Raw genomic sequence first — 20,265 nt, 5'->3', positions numbered from 1 at the left:
TACATATGTGATCATGATCAGGGAGTGTATATTTTTATTTCTTTATGGTATAAATGTACATATGTGATCAGGGAGTGTATATTTTTATTTCTTTATGGCAGGGGTGTCCAAACTTTTTTCAAAGAGGGCCAGATTTGATGAAGTGAACCTGCTCGAGGGCCGACTATTTTGCCTGACATTCTTTGAACGATAAAAATTTGGTCTAAGTGTGTTTGTCCGAGCACTAATATACGGCCCTACAATAATTCTCTTGCCTTTGTGGCTGTGTGTGGTGAAGAGATGAGCTTGGGCGTGTTATTTGGATATACTGTATATATTTCTTTTGTGGCCCCAACGTATCTCAGAGCGCTGCTCAGGACCAAGGATGAGCTTGGGCGTGTTATTTGGATATACCGTATTTATCGGCGTATAACACGCACAGGCTTACCATTGCCTTAATGCAGCCTCACCATTGCCATGAATGCAGCCTCACCATTGCCATGAATGCAGCCTCACCATTGCCATGAATGCAGCCTTACCATTGCAACCAATGCAGCCTCACCATTGCAACCAATGCAGCCTCACATGGGCCATATTAAATCAACAGGGGGGCCGCATTTGGCCCGCGGGCCGGATTTTGGACATGCCTGCTTTATGGTATTAATGTACATATGTGATCAGGGAGTCTGTATTTCTATTTCTTTATGGTATAAATGTACATATGTGATCAGGGAGTGTATATTGTTATTTCTTTATGGTATAAATGTACATATGTGATCAGGGAGTGTATATTGTTATTTCTTTATGGTATAAATGTACATATGTCATCAGGGAGTTTATATTTTTATTTCTTTATGGTATAAATGTACATATGTGATCAGGGAGTCTGTATTTGTATTTCTTTATGGTATAAATGTACATATGTGATCAGGGAGTGTATATTTGTATTTCTTTATGGTTTAAATGTACATATGTGATCAGGGAGTGTATATTGTTATTTCTTTATGGTATAAATGTACATATGTCATCAGGGAGTTTATATTTTTATTTCTTTATGGTATAAATGTACATATGTGATCAGGGAGTCTGTATTTCTATTTCTTTATGGTATAAATGTACATATGTGATCAGGGAGTGTATATTTTTATTTCTTTATGGTATAAATGTACATATGTGATCAGGGAGTGTATATTTTTATTTTGTTTACATGCATGTATACCCTAAAATTGATAATAATCATCCCTTTTAAACGGAAGGAGAAAACTAGCAGCGATCTGTGAAATGAGGGCGATCCAGGCAGCAAAGACACGGTGATGTTGGATAACTGTCCTTCAATAAAACATGCCCCATACTGGCGTACACACACACACACAAAGTGGAAGTTGTCACTGTTTGAATGACAGCCAGCTTCCGGCACGCCCATCCACATCAATCAAATCCCCCACGGCCAATAGAATCCCGAGGGAGGGAAGCTGCCGCAGACAGACGAGTTCACTTTTGAAACCTTGCTAGCCATTGGATAACCTCCCCAGCCAATCCGCGCTTTCCTTCCTTGCCCACTGACATCACACGGCCCGTCCCTACGCGCCCATGACTCTCTGCGCCGCTCTAGTTGTGCGCGTTCCGATTGGCGACCCTACTGCAAGCGCCGCCCTTCTAGGCGAACGCACCAACCCGTGAGTTTGTTTGGGTTGCGAGGGGCGTGACTTGTTTTGGCAGGCAGGCTTGGCGCGGGTTGTTGTCAGATGCGGACGCAGGTTGGGAAGAGGAAGGTCTGTACCCGGGTCTGAAGGAGCTTTGGGCCGGGGCCCAGTGAGATCGGATCTGTATTATCGCACCTTAGATGTCCGCTGGAGCACATCAGGCGCTGCCCGCGTAGGCCTGAGGGCCTGGGCTGTCAGTTCTGGTCGTGCTGAGGATAAGGGAAGCTGCAGCAGGCCCTTCCATCATCCTGAATGCTGCAGGTAAGACCTGTGTCCCTCCAACCATTAGACTTACATGGTCTTTAGCAACATGGGTTGTCGCAGCATGTGTGGCACTACAAGTCCCAGCAGTCGTGGCACTACAAGTCCCAGCAAGCTGCTGGAAAAAAGGAGACCTGCTATGTGATCAGTGAACTCAGGCAGCCTCTGGGTTGCTGCAGCTGTTCCTGACTCACCCCTATACCCAGAGGATGGGTGACATGATTCCACCTTATCTGCACAGCTGTCAGAGTGACAAATGCCTTCCATCACACCTTTATGTCACTTCCCTGTCCATGCTGCAGTGTGATCAGCAGTGCTGGACTCTTCCTATTCACCTGTCAGCATGCTGCAGTCTGGATCCAACAGTTCTTTCAGTTACAGGTGCCATTTATATAGTAAATAAAAGAGGGGGATCAAGCTTTACATTCCTCCAATCAGTGTCACAATATGCAGGGCGTGATCTCCCCCCACCCTCAACACAAGTGGGTTTCTATAGAGGAAACAGGTGCTGCAGGGGAGTGATGGCTGACAGCAGCTGTTGTCTGCTGGAAATCCTTATCTGCTCTATTCATCCAATAACAATCTGTTTCTAGTCCTGAAAATAAGGGTCATGGCATGGCTGTGCCCTTACTTTCCTCTCCCAGTGTTGGTCTCCTGTATTGATTGACTGTATCCATTGATTTCCAAGTGATCAGATTGTCCTGTGATCACTGATCAATAATCTACAATCAGGAAGGCAGCAGACCCAATCTCTTTCTTCTTCTGTTATAAAGTTCATCATCTCTGCTCATCATGATTATTCTCAGTGTGCTGCATGGATACATAATAATACAAATTATACATAATAATAAAAGATACATAATAAAAATTATACATAATAATAAATAATATTATTAACACTCCTCTCTGCTGTAATTCAATTCTTCCTTTGGTCATGTGTTGATTTCACAACATAGATCTGATCTGTATATAATACGAATTGGTCTACAAATGTCTGTAACCGATTATTTATTTTGTGGTTGTTTTATGACAGTTTGCTATTTCAGTTAATTTTGTTTCCTCTGATGATCCTGATGCCTGTTTTGATATAAAAACAGTGTATTGTTTACATTGTATCAGATGGCAGCATGTGACTTCTTACCTGTGTTACCCAATGGGGGGCTTGGTACCTGTCTGCTATCAATGGGTTTGATCTCAGTGTTTATTTTATCATTGTTGATTTCAGTGTCTTCTCAATGGTGTTGATCTCTTGTTGACATTATTTAGTGTTTTATGAATGTTGGTCAGTGTTTTTATCATTGAATGGTCATCTCAATGTTTTCATATGAATGTTGATCAGTGAGTATATGGTGATATCAATCTGTGGTGTGTTATTTATTTTTTAATGATGTTGACCCCCTTTAAAGAAAAAAAAAATAATGTTGATCTTGTGTGGTTGTTGTGTGTGTGTGTGTGTGTGTGTGTGTGTGTGTGTGTGTGTGTGTTTTTTTTATTTTTTTTTATTATTAATGTTGATCAGTGTGTCTTCATTAATGTTGATCTCAGTGTGTGTGTTTTTTTAATGTTGATCAGTGTTTTCTCAATGAGATTAATCCTCCCCTCTTTTTGCGTTGGTATACATTTTCAGTGTTTCTCTGAATGATCTTATTTTTTACTTTTAAGTTTGTATTATTAGTGTGTTCTGTTTTTTATTTTATTTTTATTAGTGTTTTTTTTTTTATTTGATGTTGATCAGTGTTTCTTATTTAACGTTGGTCTCAGTGTCTCTGTGTGCTTTGTCAATGTTGTCTCAATGAGGTTTAACCCCCTTTTTTTTTTAAATTGGTATAGATGTTTTTTTTTCTTAATGATCTTTTATGTGTCTTCTTTAATATTATGTGTTTTTTGTTTTTTTTATTAGTGCTTTTTTATTTGATGAGTGTGTCTTCTTTTTAAAGTTGATCAGTGCTCTCCTTCTGTTTTTCTCAATGAGGGTGATAGTTTCTTCATTAGTATAGATCTCAGTATATTTTCTCATGAATGCCTCTTTTATTGTTTTTATAATGAATGTTGATGTCAGTGTTGTTTCCTTATCAGTGCAGATCTTGGTGTTTTTTATTATTATTATTATTATTTTGGTATAATTATTGTAGATCTCAGTGTTGATCTCCCAGACAGACATTTTGAAAATGGAGTAGTGGTGGTTGTTGTTGTTGGGGATGATGTTGCCCATCCATGGTGATTAGTTGCAGTTTTGTTTTTGTGTGTAATATTTCCCCTGGAGGGGTTTAGTGTGATGAGTTGGGGGTCTGTATATTTTGGGGGGGATACATAAAAAAACAAAAAAAAAACAATAAAATGAATAGCAGTAAAGATCTGATGACGTAGCAAACAAAGTTCAGCCAGCTCCAGACAAACCCTCCCGACAGCCCCGGTGGGTGACCCCACTTTGGCAAGCCGCCGTTTAAAATCACGGGGGGCCACGGGCTCGCGGGACCCCTTTTTAGAAAGCTGAGGGTCTCCTCTTTCGTTTGCACCCGGTGCGGAGTTTGTCGGTGCCGGCGATCGCGAGCTAGAGGGCCGGGAATGGTCGGTGCGGCGCCGGGCGCCTGGCTGTTGCTCGCAGAGTAGTGGGGAGCTGAGTCTCCAGCCAGAACGAGACGCAGCAGAGAGGAGACGAGGGCGCAGAGCGGCTCTCCCCTCCGCCGACAAGATGAGCGATCCCGGGCCCCTGGAGGCTCCGGCTGCCCCGGCTGAAGGGTGAGGAACGGGGAGAAGGGCACGGCGGGTCGGGATCGGGCGGCCCGGGACACTTTTATTTAGTAAGGCGGGCGGAGCGGTAGAGGCGGCTGGGGCTGATCATCATGTCGGGTTTGTCTTGTGCTCAGAGAACAACAAAACCAGCCCCGGCCTGCCTCTTCCTCCGGTCCCCCGCACCCCTCACACTGCCCCCGGGCACCTGGGGGCCCCACACCACCCAGCCCCGGCCGCCCACACGGAGAACCAGGCAGGTCGGTGAAGTCGGGACAGGGAAGAGGATTTGTCACTAACAATGGCGGCCATGTTGTTCAGGAGCTCTCCTCTCTGCTCCTTCTCTCCTCACAACTTTATTTCTCTAAAGGGTTTGGGGGGCCCCTGAGCCTCCTTCTGAGGGACCCCCTTTTCCCTCTGCACCCCCCTTTTTTAAATCCTTTTTTGGTTGTTTTATTTATTTTAATTTTTTTTTGCAGAATGACAGTGAAGCTGAAGAGTGGGGAGGAAGGGTTGAAGAAGCCAAACAAGAGAGAAGCTGAGGAGGAGGAAGAGGAGGCTGCAGGAGAAGTGGAAGAGCCGGCACCGAAAGAAGGGGAGCCCCTCATCCCCAGCACCCCACAACAGGAGGCCCTGACCCCCAAGGGCCCGCAAGACCAGCACCACTTCCTGAGGTCCAGCGTTCGGCCCCACAGCAAACGCCAGAGGAGAGACTCCTGCAGCAACGGGAAAGCCACCGCCACCAACGCCGCCGCTACCACCACCACCGCCGCCAAGAGCAAAGGTACACCAACATTGGCATGACCGCTAACAACAGGGGGTCGCCCCGGACAGGACGCCAACTTTTGGGGCGGATTTAAAAAAAAAATTCACATCTTTTAATATAATAATTACACTTTCTGGGTGGGATTCTGGTTTCCACGTCGAATTAGTAAAGAACATGAAAATTTTACTATTGTTTTGCAGGTTTGGGGGGCACCTCAACATTTTAGCGTCTCACCCAGATGGGCCACCACGTTTAGGGGCACTCCGGGGCAGATTTTTTTCTTTTTCTTCACATCTTTAATACAATATTTACATTATTATACTTACACTTTCTGGGTGGAATTCTGATCACCATGTCAAAATTGTAATTGTTTTTGCAGGTTTGGGGGGGCTCCCCAAAAATTTCAGCGGCTCGCCCAGATGGGCCACAAAGTTTAGGGGGCACTCCGGGGCAGATTTTTTAAAATTTTTCTTCACAGGTTTAATACAATATTTACGTTATTACACTTTCTGGGTGGGATTCTGGTCTCCACGTCAAATTATTAAGGAACGTGATAATTGTACTATTGTTTTGCAGGTTTGGGGGGTACCCCAATTTTTTTAGCAATGGGCTGCCAAGTTTAGGGGTACTCGGGGCAGATTTAATTTATTTTTCACATCTTTATTACTATATTTACATTATTACACATTCTAATTTTGGGGGTGCACCATGTAACATTGTGACCCCCCAACACCAAATGATCATTAATTTCATTAAAAAAAAAAATTCTGGAAAAACTAAACTAGTCCAGGGCCAAAAGAAATGCAGAGGTTCACCCCCAAAAGACCACACCCCCCTTTTTAAATTTGGGGTACACCATGATTTTTTTTTTCCATTTGCATAGTGATAGTGTGGGATTGTGATTCCCGATTATTAATGATGCACAAGAATATTTTACAATCGTTTTTGCAGATTTGGGGGGGACGTAGGCACCTCATAATTTTTGGGGTGCACCGTGCTGATTTTCACACTCCTGGATGTCTCACACTTTCAGTTGTTTTATTTATTCTTATTTTACTTTTGGGGTAACATGGTGATCCCTAACAACCAGTTATCATTAATTTCCTTCTATTTTTTTTTTTTTTTAGGGGCAAAAATAGTTCTAGGGGCGCACCATACTGTCTTTCACAATTCTGGGTGTCTCCACGCTTTTTTGGATGTGTGTATTTACTTTTCAAAGTAGTATTGTGATCCACCGTAAAACTTATGAGCAGGCTCAACCCCAAAAGGGCTACCCCCCCCCCCCCCATAAATTTTAGGGTGCACCATGGTCTTTTTTTTTTTTTTTTTTTTTTTCTTCTTCTTTTTCTTCTTCTTTTTTTCACGTATCTGTAAATGTGATACAGTGTTACATTCTATCGCAGGGTGGGATTCTGACCCCAATGCCAAAAATATTAATGAAGCACAAGGACATTTTTAAAGATGGTTTTTGCAGGCAGGGGTCCCCTCAATTTTATGGGTGCACCATGCTTTCTTTCACAATTCTGGGTGCCTGAATGCTTTTTTAGGGTTTATATATTTACTTTCAGGGTAACACTTTGAACCCCCATGCCAAGTTATCAGTAGCGTGTTATTTATTTTATTTTTGAAAATAAGCTAGTCCAGTGGCCAAGATAAATGTACAGGCTTGTCCCCAACAGAGATCACCCCTCCTTTTAAATTAGGGGGCCACCATGGCTTGTTTTTTTTATTTTTTGATACAGTGTTTACATTACTTCTCCTGCAGGGTGTAATTCTGAACACCATGCCAAATTAATAATGAAGCACAAGAAATATGTTACAATTGTTTTTGAAGGTTTGGGGAGGGGAGCTCCCCAAAAATTTCAGGAGCGTACCATGAGAGTTTTTACAATTCTGGATATCTCTACACTTCATTGGTTTTGTATATAATATTTTACTTTCTGGGTAGGATTGTGATCTTATTATTAGTGATTTTTCAGGTTTTGGGGGGGAATTGCCTCAAAACTTTAGGGGTTGCACCAAGCCTTCTTTCATGATTCTGGATGTCTTGCTGAATCTTTTTTCTGATCACAGCGCCAAATTATCAGCAATGCAAAAATGAAGCTAAAAAAATATGTACATTTTGTTTTTGTAGGTTTTGAGGGGCTCATCTCAAAACTTTAGGGACACACCTATATTTAAAGCGGTGGTTCACCCTAAAAACCAAGTTTCTACCATCAAATCCAGCATAGTAGCGTGAGCTACAGTATGCCTTTATTTATTTTTTTTGCACCGTACTCAGTTTACTCCCGTAGTGAAGTTTCAGACTCCCCGCGGGGAATGGGCGTTCCTATGCAGAGGGAAGATGATTGACGGCCGGCTATGGCGCATCGCGCTTCCCGAAAATAGCCGAAATAGGACTTGGCTCTTCACGGCGCCTGCGCAGTCAGCTCCGATGTCTGTGCGCAGGCGCCGTATAGTGCCGAGTCCTACTCCGGCTATTTTCGGGAAGCGTGACGCGCCATAGCCGGCCGTCAATCATCTTTCCTCTGCATAGGAACGCCCATTCCCCGCGGGGAGTCTGAAACTTCACTACGGCAGTAAACTGTGAGTACGGCGCCAAAAAATAAAATAAAGGCGTACTGTAGATCGCGCTAGTATGCTTGATGGCATGCTAGAATTTTTTTTTTTTTTTTTGGGTGAACCCCCGCTTTAATGTTTCTGAATGTCTTGATTTATTTTACTTCTGGGGAAGGATCCTGATCACCGCTCCAAGTTATCGGCAGTAAATTAGGAGAATTAAATTATTTTTTTATGTATAATTCGTGTGAAAATTACATTTAATTTTTTTCTTTATTATTATTCCAGTGCAAAGGGGAAATGCACAGGTTTGCCCCTAACAGACAATGCCCATAAAATTAGGGGCACGCCATGTCTTTTCTTTTCCTTTTTTTTTTTTTTTATTTTTTTTTTTACATGGGTCTGTATATTTTGATAGAGCTTTGGCCAGTATTTAGGATTCTGATCCCCGTTTAGAAATTATCATCCTTGCATTAAAGTGTTTTTTAAGGGTTAGTGTTTAGAGGGGGGACACAGCTAGTGGCAAAACATGTTTTACCTTAATGCAGGGAATCTATTTAGGTAAAAAGGGTTTTACCTTTAGAACCACTTAAATGAAGCTTAGGAAATTTTGATGGCTCACCTCATAATCTTTTAAATAAAAAGAAAAGGTTGGGACTTTGAGGTGCGTGGCAACTAGCTGGCGAATAGTTCACACATGTTAATGTAATATATCCAAATACACAGGTGGACTCATAACATGGTATAATGTAAAAAGATGTGGTTGAGAACAATTTTATTAAAAGGCTATATCCGCAAAATGGTCGAAAAATACATGAATTCAACAATACATACTTATGATAAAAAGCTTGGGTCAATGATTCAATTGGATCACAGCCTATTTGAAACATAATTATATGGACCAAGAGCTGGTTGTTTACAAATACAGCAATGTACAGTTGGTACAATAGACTTCATAAAATGAAATACATAACGTAATTTCGAAATACATCCTAAAAGCTCAACGCGTTTCGTGGAGTATAGTCCACTTCTTCAGGAGCAGTTGCGTTAGGGATACAACTTAGCTCTAGGTGTAGCACATAATGTTGTGGATACGGGGCCGCTAGGGGGCGTCTGTACCAGGAACTGTGGGAGTATGATCCATGACTAACTGCATTGGGTGTGATGCATGCCTGTGTTCCTGTTTGGCTGAATGACACCAGGCTTTAATCCCGGGTGGGGTAAAATCATTTGCAGGCGCTTGAGGCTCATTCTTGACCCAGAGGAAGGGCTGTCTGGTACCTTAAAGCGGTGGTTCACCCACACTAACAACATTTTAGCATTAAATTAGGCATAGTAGCGCGAGCTACAGTATGCCTGTATTGATTTTTTAAGCCCTGTACTCGCTGTGCAATCCTATATAGAAGATTCCGACTCCCCGCGGAGAATGGGCGTTCCTATCAAGAGGGAGGATGATTGACGGCCGGCTATGGCACGTCACGCTCCCTGAAGATAGCCGGAACAGGTCTCGGCTCTTCACGGTGCTATACGGCGCCTGCGCACAGACTATGCGCAGGCGCCGTGAAGCGCCAAGTCCTATTTCGGCTATTTCCGGAGAAGCGTGACGTGCCATAGCCGGCTGTCAATCATCCTCCCTCTTGATAGGAACGCCCATTCCCCGCGGGGAGTCGGAATCTTCTATATAGGATTGCACAGTGAGTACGGGGCTAAAAAAATCAATACAGGCATACTGTAGCTCGCGCTACTATGCCTAATTTAATGCTATAAAAAAAAAAAAAAATGTTTTATTAGGGTGAACCACCGCTTTAATGGGTATTTCTTCCAGCAATAGCTGTCGAAACACGACGGGTGATGGAGCTTGCATTTTGGATTCTTCCATGCGTCTTGTTCCAATGTCAAGTGAAAATTTTCAAATATTCCACCGCAATGGATGCCCTAATTCCTTGAAACTTAGTGGTTGTAAAGGCAGAAGTTTTTTTTTTTTTTTTTGTCTTAATGCATTCTGAGACACTGAAGTGGGGCCGTTGGCTCCCACTGCTGTTTAATTAAAATTAGCCAATCGGGAGAGAAAGGTCATGAGGCCGAACCAGGGCTCTGTATCTGGACACATGGAGCTGCAGCTCCGCTTGGGTGCCCCCATAGCAAGCTGTGGGGGCACTCGACAGGAGGGGCCAGGAGAGCTGAAGAGGGACCCTAGAAGAAGAGGATGCGGGCTGCTCGCAGAGCAGGCAAGTATAACATGTTTGTTCATTTTGGAGAAAAAAAAATGAGACATTACAGTCACTATAAAGAGGCATGCCCTTTTGCGGTGTGCGGCCTTTTCCCAGGATCGCGACGAGCTGCGGGCAGGATTTTTTAGGCGAGGCTGCGGCTTTGGTTTAGTCCGCGGAGCGCCGGTCCTATGGAAAAAAAAGTCTAAAAAATCGATTAGGTAAAAATCCTGAATCGATTTGACCTCGCAAATCGATTCACGATTCAAAACGATTTTTTCCCCAGCCCTACACACTACGCTTCAGCATTAACAAATTGCAACAACATATTTTTTTTTTTTTTCCTTGTTTGTGTTCAAAAGTGAATTTGTTTTATGTTAAATGTGCATACTTTTGATTTGCCATCCTTGTTCTTATTTAGTTGACTCAAGATATACAGTTTTTTTTTGTATGTGAATTGGTTTGCAAATACCAGGAATAGAATGTAGTATTTATTTTTTTAATGTATATTTGGAAGACGGGGGTGACGGGGACATTTTAGGACCACTACTAGGAGAATAAGAGGAGATTGTTTGTGGGAAAGAATTTGTACAATACACACATGTACTTGTAAGGAAGACATAGTTATGGACATTTTTATGCAGATACAGATGGTGACATTTTTTCGCTTTTACAAAAATTACACTAGTTGTATGCTGTGATTTCAGTGGCACCCCATTTGCATTTTTATTTGTATATGTATGTATGTATGTATGTATGTATGTATGTATATGTATATATATATATATATATATATATATATATATATATATATATATATATATATATATATATATATATATATATATATAATATATATATATAATATATATTTTTTTTTTTTTTTTTTTTTTTTTTTTTGTGAGGTTACTGCACACTTTTCACCCAAATGCAGTCCGGGTATTGCAGGCGACACTTCAAGGGTATTGAATGTTCTTTGGGTAGTGTGCAATGCAAACTTTGGTATGCTATTTTACTATCAATTTTTTTATTTTATTATAATTTTATTTTATAATTTTTTTGATACTTTGGTTTTTAACGTTATTGGGACCAGAACAATTGGACAAAATTAGTGTTTTGGGCATATAGAATGTTTAGTTGTTAGTCCATGTAACTTTTTATTTTTGCATTCCTTTGTTCTGTATTAATATTACAAATCATATGCATATTTTTGATCTGAGGAACTGATCTAATACTTACTCTAGTTTTCTAACCTTCTCCAGAAAATGACATCTGTAGTCTAAGGCCTCGTACACACGATCAGTCCATCCGATGAGAACGGTCCGAAGGACCGTTGTCATCGGTTAACCGATGAAGCAGACTGATGGTCCGTCGCGCCTACTCGACATCGGTTAATTAACCGATCGTGTCAGAACGCGGTGACGTAAATCACAACGTGCTGAAAAAAACTCCTGTCCTGCAGGTACTGTCCCCATCTCCTAATCCCGGACACTCCTGTCCTGCAGGTATTGTCCCCATCTCCTAATCTCGAACACTCCTGTCCTGCAGGTACTGTGCCCATGTCCTAATCTCGGACACTCCTGTCCTGCAGGTACTGTGCCCATCTCCTAATCTCGGACACTCCTGTCCTGCAGGTACTGTGCCCATCTCCTAATCTCGGACACTCCTGTCCTGCAGGTACTGTGCCCATCTCCTAATCTCGAACACTCCTGTCCTGCAGGTACTGTCCCCATCTCCTAATCTCGGACACTCCTGTCTGCAGGTACTGTCCCATCTCCTAATCTCCGACACTTTTATCCCCCAGGCACTTCAATGCCAAAATCTCAGGCACCCCTATTCTGCAAGTACTGTCCCCATGTCATACCCTCTGACACTCCTCTCTTGCAGGTACTGGCCCCATCTCATACCTTTTGACATTGCTATCCTGCAGGGTACTCTACTCTCACGGGTTTCCCATGATAATTTTTATGAAAGGACTTGTCTCAGGCTGTGTGTGTGGTTTATTTTTTATTATTTTTTACCTTTTTTGGGTGAAATGGTAGGGGTACATGTATAGGCAAAACATTATTCAATTTGGATAGAGTAAAGGAGGGTCATAATCCTTGTCAGAATTATTTTTGCCATCTCTGGGATATTCCGGAGATTTCCCTTCACTTCCTGTCCCATAGCCAAACGGGAACTGAGAGGAAATCCCTTCAAAATAAGGGAAAGTGGGAAACCATTGGATAAATAATGGAAAAATAATGGCATGTTTATCTGATAAAGATGGCACATTTACTAAAAGAAACCAAGATGAAAACTAGTTGAAGCAGGTGAATGTTTTGGGTGGGGTCCTCACGAGATGGCCTGTATGTGTGGGAGTAACTGATTGTTAATTCACCAGCCCCTGATGACACACTCTCTCTGCTAGTCTTGTATCACTACGAATTCTCAACATTGTTAATATTAGGCATGTGTATTAAATCTATCCCTGGCGGGGCCAATCCAGGCGTAATCTATAGTTTTGCGTAAATTGTGAGACCTGTTCTGCTGCGTTAGGAGTATGAGAGGGCATAATGACAATCCTAGTGTTATGAATGTTAAGTCTACAGAAAACTGATGTATGTTTTGGTAGATGCTGGAAAATGAAAGGGTAACTACACTTTCGTTGGGGGCGGAAAAAAAATGGCAGATAAAAAGTAATAGAGCATGTACATTTGCGAATAAAGTCCTGTTGTATTTGAATGTTAAATATTTCCTTTCCTTTTCAGTCTGCAGTGCTGTCATTTTCTGTAAAATGCAATATGGCAACCTGTACCCACAGACAGGGGCGGACTGACCATTGAGTCACTCGGGCACTGCCCGAGGGCCCCATGCCACTAGGGGGCCCCATCAGGGTTGCCAGGCTCAATAAAACCAGGGACCGTATGTAAAAATCTATTTTTTTTTTTTTTTATATATCTGTCCCTAATATGTCCGAAACCGACATGCTTTTGATGTGAAAATCCAGAGATTTTAGCTGCCCCGCCTCTGCCCCGCCTCTGCACTGCCTCCTGGCGTGGTGGCCATCTGTAAGTCCAGGGGCCCCATAATCTTCTATTTCCCGGGGGCCCCATGAGTTGTCAGTCCGCCCCTGCCCACAGATGGTGTACAGAACGCCCCCCAGAAATAATTTCCTGCTTGTGTGATTGGCTCACTGATTTTCCCAAAAGTCTGCACTGAGATACAAGTCCGATTTCAGGCATCCCTGCAGCAAAAATTTCATTTATGGTGAGATACTCCCAATAGGAAATCGCAACTATATATTGACAGATCGCCCAGAGGGGAATGTTTTGTTGATAAAAAAAAAAAGAAGAGAGTTACTCTTTAATTTTGGTTTAGATCTTGTCATAGCCCAACTTTCAGCATCTTTATAAGTGTGCATGAATAACCCCTTTTTCTCTGTCGCCCATGGACGGACACAGCCTCCTTTAAATCTTGACTTGTGGGTTATGTTCCTGTTCTATAGGAACATAACCCACAAGTCAAGATTTAAGGAGGCTGTGTGTCCGTCCATGGGCGACAGAGAAAAAGATTTTACGGTGAGTACAAAAAATCCTATTATTTGTCGCATTATAATTTAGCACTATGTGTGTTTTTTTTTTTTTTTTGTTTTGTTTTTTGGCATTGGTACTTCTACCATTAAAGGGGTTGTAAAGGAAACTTTTTTTTCCCTAAATAGCTTCCTTTACCTTAGTGCAGTCCTCCTTCACTTACCTCATCCTTCCATTTTGCTTTTAAATGTCCTTATTTCTTCTGAGAAATCCTCACTTCCTGTTCTTCTGTCTGTAACTCACCACCGTAATGCGAGAAAGCCTCTTGAGGGGGCGAGCAGGCAAGTCAGGACATGCTCTACTTTGCAGATAGAGAAAGGAGCTGTGTGTTAGTGGGTATCCTGACACTCCTGCTCGCCCCCTCCCCACTCAAGAGGCTTTTTTCACACCAGGGAGAAAGCCTCGCATTACTGTGTGGAGTTATAGACAGAAGAACAGGAAGTGAGGATTTCTCAGAAGAAATAAGGACATTTAAAAGCAAAATAGAAGGATGAGGTAAGTGAAGGAGGACTGCACTAAGGTAAAGGAAGCTATTTAGGAAAAAATGTTTTTCCTTTACAACCCATTTAAGAATTTGTTTCCCTCTCCTTCATACCCTTTATCGGAGTTCACCTGCAAGATTCATAAAACATTTTCTGAACTGAACCGAACCTGGAAAGAGTTGCTTATTCTAAGTTATGAATACCTATTCTATTTATTTTAATAATTTTTTTTTTAAAAGCACTTTTTATTGTTGGAAATACATTTTTATTGCTGTAATGGGAAGGTACAGCCAAGATGTTAAACACCTGAGTCTGTGGCCATCAGACTAAGGTTAAGTATGCATCAGTTAATAACCTTTTATGTTTATTAGTGAAAGACATTTCTTAAGAATATTAACTGGTCAGCAGATATGCAAGTTTTGACAACATAAAATGCTGCGTTGACTCATAACAATGAGGTACTAAGTTGAAGCTTTAAAGCAGGGGGGGGGGTCAGCAACCTGTAAATCGTAATCTACCAGTAGATCGTGGACAGGTGACTAGTAGTTTGCGGTCTGGGCTTGCTGACCCGCCATTCCAGAGCATCAAACAGTGCAATGCAGAGGGACTACTTGTAAAGTTGGAGGTGTAGTAGGGAGCAAGAGACACATAAGTTGATGCCTCCTCTGTAGTGCTGCTCCTGTCCCATGAGGAGTAATACCAACTGCACTCCATCTCTTATCCCAGCTAGTGATCTCCAGAGTGGTGCCAGCAGGAGGAAAGAAGAGATCGTCCGTGTGAAACAATATCCTGGGCATAATAGTGTAGGGCTCCTTTCACACTGAATGCCACGAAGGGCTCATTTACAAGTGCAGCAGGCACTGCTGCTCCTCCGAAAAGTGATCCAAGTGTGTTTGATAGGTGGTGAGGAGGCGATATGTTGCCTTCTCACCACCTGATTTGAACCCATGATTGCCGTGCAATCCACACGTTTGCCTAGAAGTTTAAATCGGATGTGAGGGGTAACACAGTGCCCAGAGATCTTTTGACTTCTCCCATGTTGTTCAGGTAGATCTACACCTCTTTAAAGCGGATGTGCCATGGGAAAAAAATATTAAAAGCCAGCAGCTACAAATACTGCAGCTGCTGACTTTTAATATGAGGACACTTACCTGTCCTGGAGTCCAGCGCCGATCGCAGCAGAGGACGAGCGATCGCTCGTCTCTCTGCTGCTCCCCCCGCCATCCACGCTGAGGGAACCAGGAACTGAAGCGCTGCGGCTTCACTGCCCGGTTCCCTACAGCGCATGCGCGAGTCGCGCCGCGCCCGCCGATTGGCTCCCGCTGTGTGCTGGGAGCCGAGTGTTCCCAGCACACAAAGGGGGGGCGACGGGATGTGACGGAATGCCCGTCTTTTGCCCGTGAATACCGGGCCGGAAGTGGGTGCAAATACCTGTCATTAGACAGGTATCTGCACCCCCCTCCCCCCTGAAAGGTGTCAAATGTGACACCGGAGGGGGGGAGGGTTCCGATCAGCGGGACTCCACTTTAGGGTGGAGAACCGCTTTAAGGTTGCCTACCCCTGCTTCAAAGATACCTTTTGAAGTGAATCTTTGTTTTGCCCACACAGGGCAAAGAGTCTGCTAACCCATACTCGGGACCCCTACTCCTCTTTTCTTGCGCCCATGCTGCTCAGTTCATCCATCTAACCAACTTTTTTGAGCTTACACAGGGCTATGGACCAATCACGCAACACCTACTTTGGCACCTTTGTGTATGGATAAGCATGTGGCTAATGTTTCTCCCTGGTTGCCACAGCCAAATGGCACTGCAGCAAAGGAATAGGACTGACCCTATTCACACCTGGGCGATCTGAAGTTCGTTTTTTCACACACACATTCTGAAAAATCGTTGTTCCATCGCTGACTTGGGAAATGTTAGAAAGCCCTTAGTAGTTTTATTTCCCATATGACTAGTTTGAATTTTAATTCTTGATTTCGGAAAACACATTTTACAGTTGGACCATTCTTCCTTCAGGAAAGAAGCGCATTTTTTTTTCCATCCCTTGCCTTAGAATTTTCTGATTACTGGTTTAAAAATTATCATCAAATTGTCCCCATAAAAAAATTTGAACGAAATTAAAAAAATATAATTTCCGAATGAAATACGAATCTTGTGTGGTTAGCTTAAGCATGCCTTGTCCCCATCAGATGTTGGAAGTTTGGGGTATTTGGGGAGGCCTTAGTGGGAGGTAAAAAGCTTATTGTAACCAAGGTGTATAGTCTGCATCCTTAGGGCCCTTTCACACGTACGGATCGTATGTCCGCATTTTAATCCATCCGTTGCAGATGAAAACGGGACAGGACATACATGGGTCCCGGATCGGATGAACACGGACATACGGTCCATGTTTGTCCGATCCCCCATAGGGAAGAGCGGAGGAAACACAGGGCGGTCCCTGCACAGTGTGCGGGGACCGCCCTGTCAGCTGCCAGCTCAGCTGGGATTTTACGGAGGATCCCTGCTGAGCAAAGCGGACACACGGAGCGGATCATTACTGATCCGCTCCGTGTGAAAGGGCCCTTATGGTGCCTGTAGGGCACAGAGATAATTTAGGAGCAGAAAAGAGGATGCCATATTAAAAGTGCAACACCACACTCTGAAAGCAGACAGGAGCATTTGCTCATGCACCGGAAATTGGTGCTTGTGAATAACTATTTTGTTAGTATTTTATGCCTATTATAATTATTTTTTTTTTTTTTACTTTTTATAATTGCATAAAATCCAGTTCTAAAAGCCCTCGAGGGTCGGTTGGCAGCTTTAGCTTTTCTTAGCATGTGTGTGTGTGTGTGTGTGTGTGTGTGTGTGTGTGTGTGTATATATAGTATATATATATATATATTTTTTTTAATGTAAAGTGTTTTTTTTTCTCCCACGATCCTCTCCGTGAGGAGGTGGTTTTGCGGGAGCTGATTGTGTGCTTTCACGATGTTAGATTTCGGTCTAAAAATACCCACTGACTTCATTCTGCAGTCCCACTGTTCTGCTCTGGTACAAGTTAATAGCACACGTGGGAGATCTCCTCCTCCTCCTCCTGGTACCTTATTCTCTGAGCTAGGAACCTTCCATCTTAGACAGGGCCATATTGTTTTTCCTTGTCCAAAGGCCTACTAGACGTGAAAGCAGAAAATTAGTAACCCAATTAAACCAATTGGAATTTTTTTTTTTTTTACTTTATTAGCAGAAATGAAAATGGTTTCATTGGGTTTTCGGACCACCAAAGCCTATTGCATTGCTTTACAAAACAAGCCTGATGTTTGTTGATGGAACAAAATGCAGTACACACATTTTTCTCATCTGTATCCAAGGCTAGGTTCACACCTTGTGTGTCTGTAATGCGCTTAAAATCGCACATGCACTCAGGGCTGTGGAGTCGGAGTCGAGGAGTCGGAGTCGGGGGAAATTTTGGGTACCTGGAGTCGGCAAACAATGCACCGACTCCGACTCCTACTAAATTTAGATTGGAATTAAAAAAAAAAAAAAAAAGCAAGTTTAAATGTCCCAATTCACAAAAAGTTATAATTAATGACTTCTCTACTGTAAGAATAAAGACCAATGCATGCAGTGCCTCACGTAACCGCAAAACGAACACGTTAAGTGACCGTGAAGAAGCATGCTTTTCATGTGCTTCACTATATGGCACGCAACGCACAATTAGGAGCTGCAATACTTATACTTTCCATAGTGTTGTGTTCTGCTTTTACAGGGAACGCATGTTAGAGAACCAGTAAGTGTCCAAATAAAAAAATTCCAACAGGAGTTTTATAAAGCACTAAAAGAAGTTGAAAAGTATGATCGCTCATCAAAACGTACTGTTGAAGAAGCCATCCTTGTTTATCCAGAGATCGTTAGTGATGTGGCCAGAATAGTTACTGCAATGCCACCCACCCAAGTCAGTGTCGAAAGATTATTTTCAGCCCTAAAAATAATAAAGTCTGACTTAAGAGCCTCTATGAAAGAGGATCTTGGCAGAGGCAATTCTCTTCCTTAGAACTCTACATTGAATTGATTTGCATTTGCTAAGCCTAGAACTACATTTCAAGATTAATATAAACCATTGTTATTGAATGTATAAAATACATTTGCATATTAATACAGAGGAGTCGGAAGTACATAAAACTGAGGAGTCGGAACATTTATCTATCGACTCCACAGCCCTGCATGCACTAAAAGATCTGTCCTTTAGCGGACTCGCAGCTGTGCTAATATTGTTCATGGCATTCCCACGCATTTGCGAACGTGCCCGCCAAACAGGTGGTGCAGCGTGATTTTTAAATACTTATTTTGCAAATTTCTTGCACTTTGGTGCCTTTTAGTTACATTTTAAGTAACACAGGGTCCTGTCCCCTCCCCTAGCCTGTAACTTTGCAGTAAAAGTAGAAGCAACAGACCTGTGAGCTCCTCTCTCTCTCTCCTCCAATTAGCATGTTCCTTGTGGTCCTAAAGGTCCCAGTAGCAGTATTGCCCCCTTACCCCTCTAAATACTTACTAGTATTAGTCCTCCCTCACTCCAGCGCTGTGCCTGTTTGTAGCTGCGCTTTCTCTCCCTGCATTCACAGGACAGAGATCAAATCCTGTGGAGGGGTAGGTCGGTTGAGCCACGCTGTGTGTGTGTGTGTCTATGGACATACACAGCCTGTCTTGGGAGCGAGCCCGCACATCTGCCCCCATAGCAAGTGGCTTGCTGTTGTGGCAGATGCTGAAATGGAGGAGCCAAGTGGGCCAGTGGGGGACCCCAGGTTCAGGGCTGCTTTGTGCAATACTATACCTGTAAAGAAAAAAGTTTTACTTTTCGTTCTACTTTTATTATACTGTTTTATGTCTTGCTTTCATTATATGCATATATATTTTTATTGTTTTTTATTCTATTCTATTTAGGATTGGACAATGCCACTCCGTCCTCACCAAGCTGTTCTACCGGAGCAACTCCCAGTGCGACCAAAACCTCTAACCGAAATACAGCGCCAACTGCCGGCGAGAAAGATGAGGGCAACAAGAAAAAGGTTCGGAGACAGTGGGAGTCCTGGAGCACAGAGGACAAAAACACCTTCTTTGAGGCCCTTTATGAAGTGAGTGCCGTTTTATGTGCCCTTTATCTGCTTAAAGAGGAGTTCCAGCCTGGGGGATAATAATTAAGTCAGCAGCTACAAATTCTGTAGCTGCTGATTTTTAATATAATGGACGCTTGCCTGTCCAGGGAGCCCGCAATGTAGGCACCCCAGCCGATCTTCAGGTCGAATGTTGGGTACTGCCGCCGCCATCTCCACTAAGGGCAAAACCGTCAGTGAAGCCCTTTGGCTTCCCTGACGATTCCCTACTGAGCATGCGCGAAGCACGCTGCACTTTCTAATGGACCCGGTGGCGGAGATAGGAGGAGGGGGCTGAGCTTCCGAGGGTGCCATCTCCGGAAGCGGGGCAAGGGGGACCTGTCAAAAACAGGTTCCCCCGATTTCCCCTCCCCTGAAATGTGGCATTGGGTGGGTGGAGGAAGCGGATCAGCAGAAGTTCCACTTTTGGGTGGAACTCTGCTCTAAGGACCATTTTGCACAGGTGGCAAAGGGGCAGTAAAAACAGGCAGTGGATTCCCATTTTTCCCAGCCACCACCCACCTACATCCTAACATTGCGGCTGGTCGGTGTGTTACACACATGCCATCTCCACAAGCAAAGACAAATTTCAAGTCTGATTGCTAATTTTGACAGGTGGCACTACCTGTCAAACTCGCCTGTGAGCCAGCTACTTGGTTGCAGCATGGTATTTTCATACAAAATCCCCCTGGGATTTAGAAGGGGAAAAAAAATAAAGAATTTAGGATGACACAAGATCACCTACCAAATGCTCGGCAGCCGTTGTTCAGCCCTCCTTAAGAATCGATCGCTTTTCAGAGTGTAGTAGAGACTGCTGCCACGTTTGAAAGAGCCCTTGCTTTTTTTATACTCTGTTATTAAAATTCTCAGTGTCTTTC

The 20,265-nt window shown here is 43.1% G+C and overlaps 1 protein-coding gene across 2 annotated transcripts in view; it reads left to right on the top strand.

Moving 5' to 3' along the window:
* Positions 1–1,698: 1,698 nt before the first annotated feature.
* CRAMP1 (cramped chromatin regulator homolog 1) overlaps positions 1,699–20,265 on the top strand; it is a 63,639-nt gene continuing 45,072 nt past the window's right edge. Inside the window, exons 1-3 of one of the 2 annotated variants that reach the window (XM_040356656.1) lie at positions 1,699–1,943; positions 5,153–5,457; positions 19,179–19,369. In XM_040356656.1, coding sequence (XP_040212590.1) covers positions 5,154–5,457; positions 19,179–19,369 — 495 coding nt within the window. In that variant the 5' untranslated portion in view covers positions 1,699–1,943; position 5,153. Of the gene's footprint in view, positions 1,944–3,842; positions 4,683–5,152; positions 5,458–19,178; positions 19,370–20,265 lie in introns of those variants that run through there. The other variant, XM_040356655.1, reaches the window with a different exon arrangement.

Source organism: Rana temporaria, chromosome 6 (assembly GCF_905171775.1).
Source record: "Rana temporaria chromosome 6, aRanTem1.1, whole genome shotgun sequence".
Classification (NCBI taxonomy): domain Eukaryota; kingdom Metazoa; phylum Chordata; class Amphibia; order Anura; family Ranidae; genus Rana; species Rana temporaria.
This window is presented reverse-complemented; position numbering and strand designations above follow the sequence as displayed.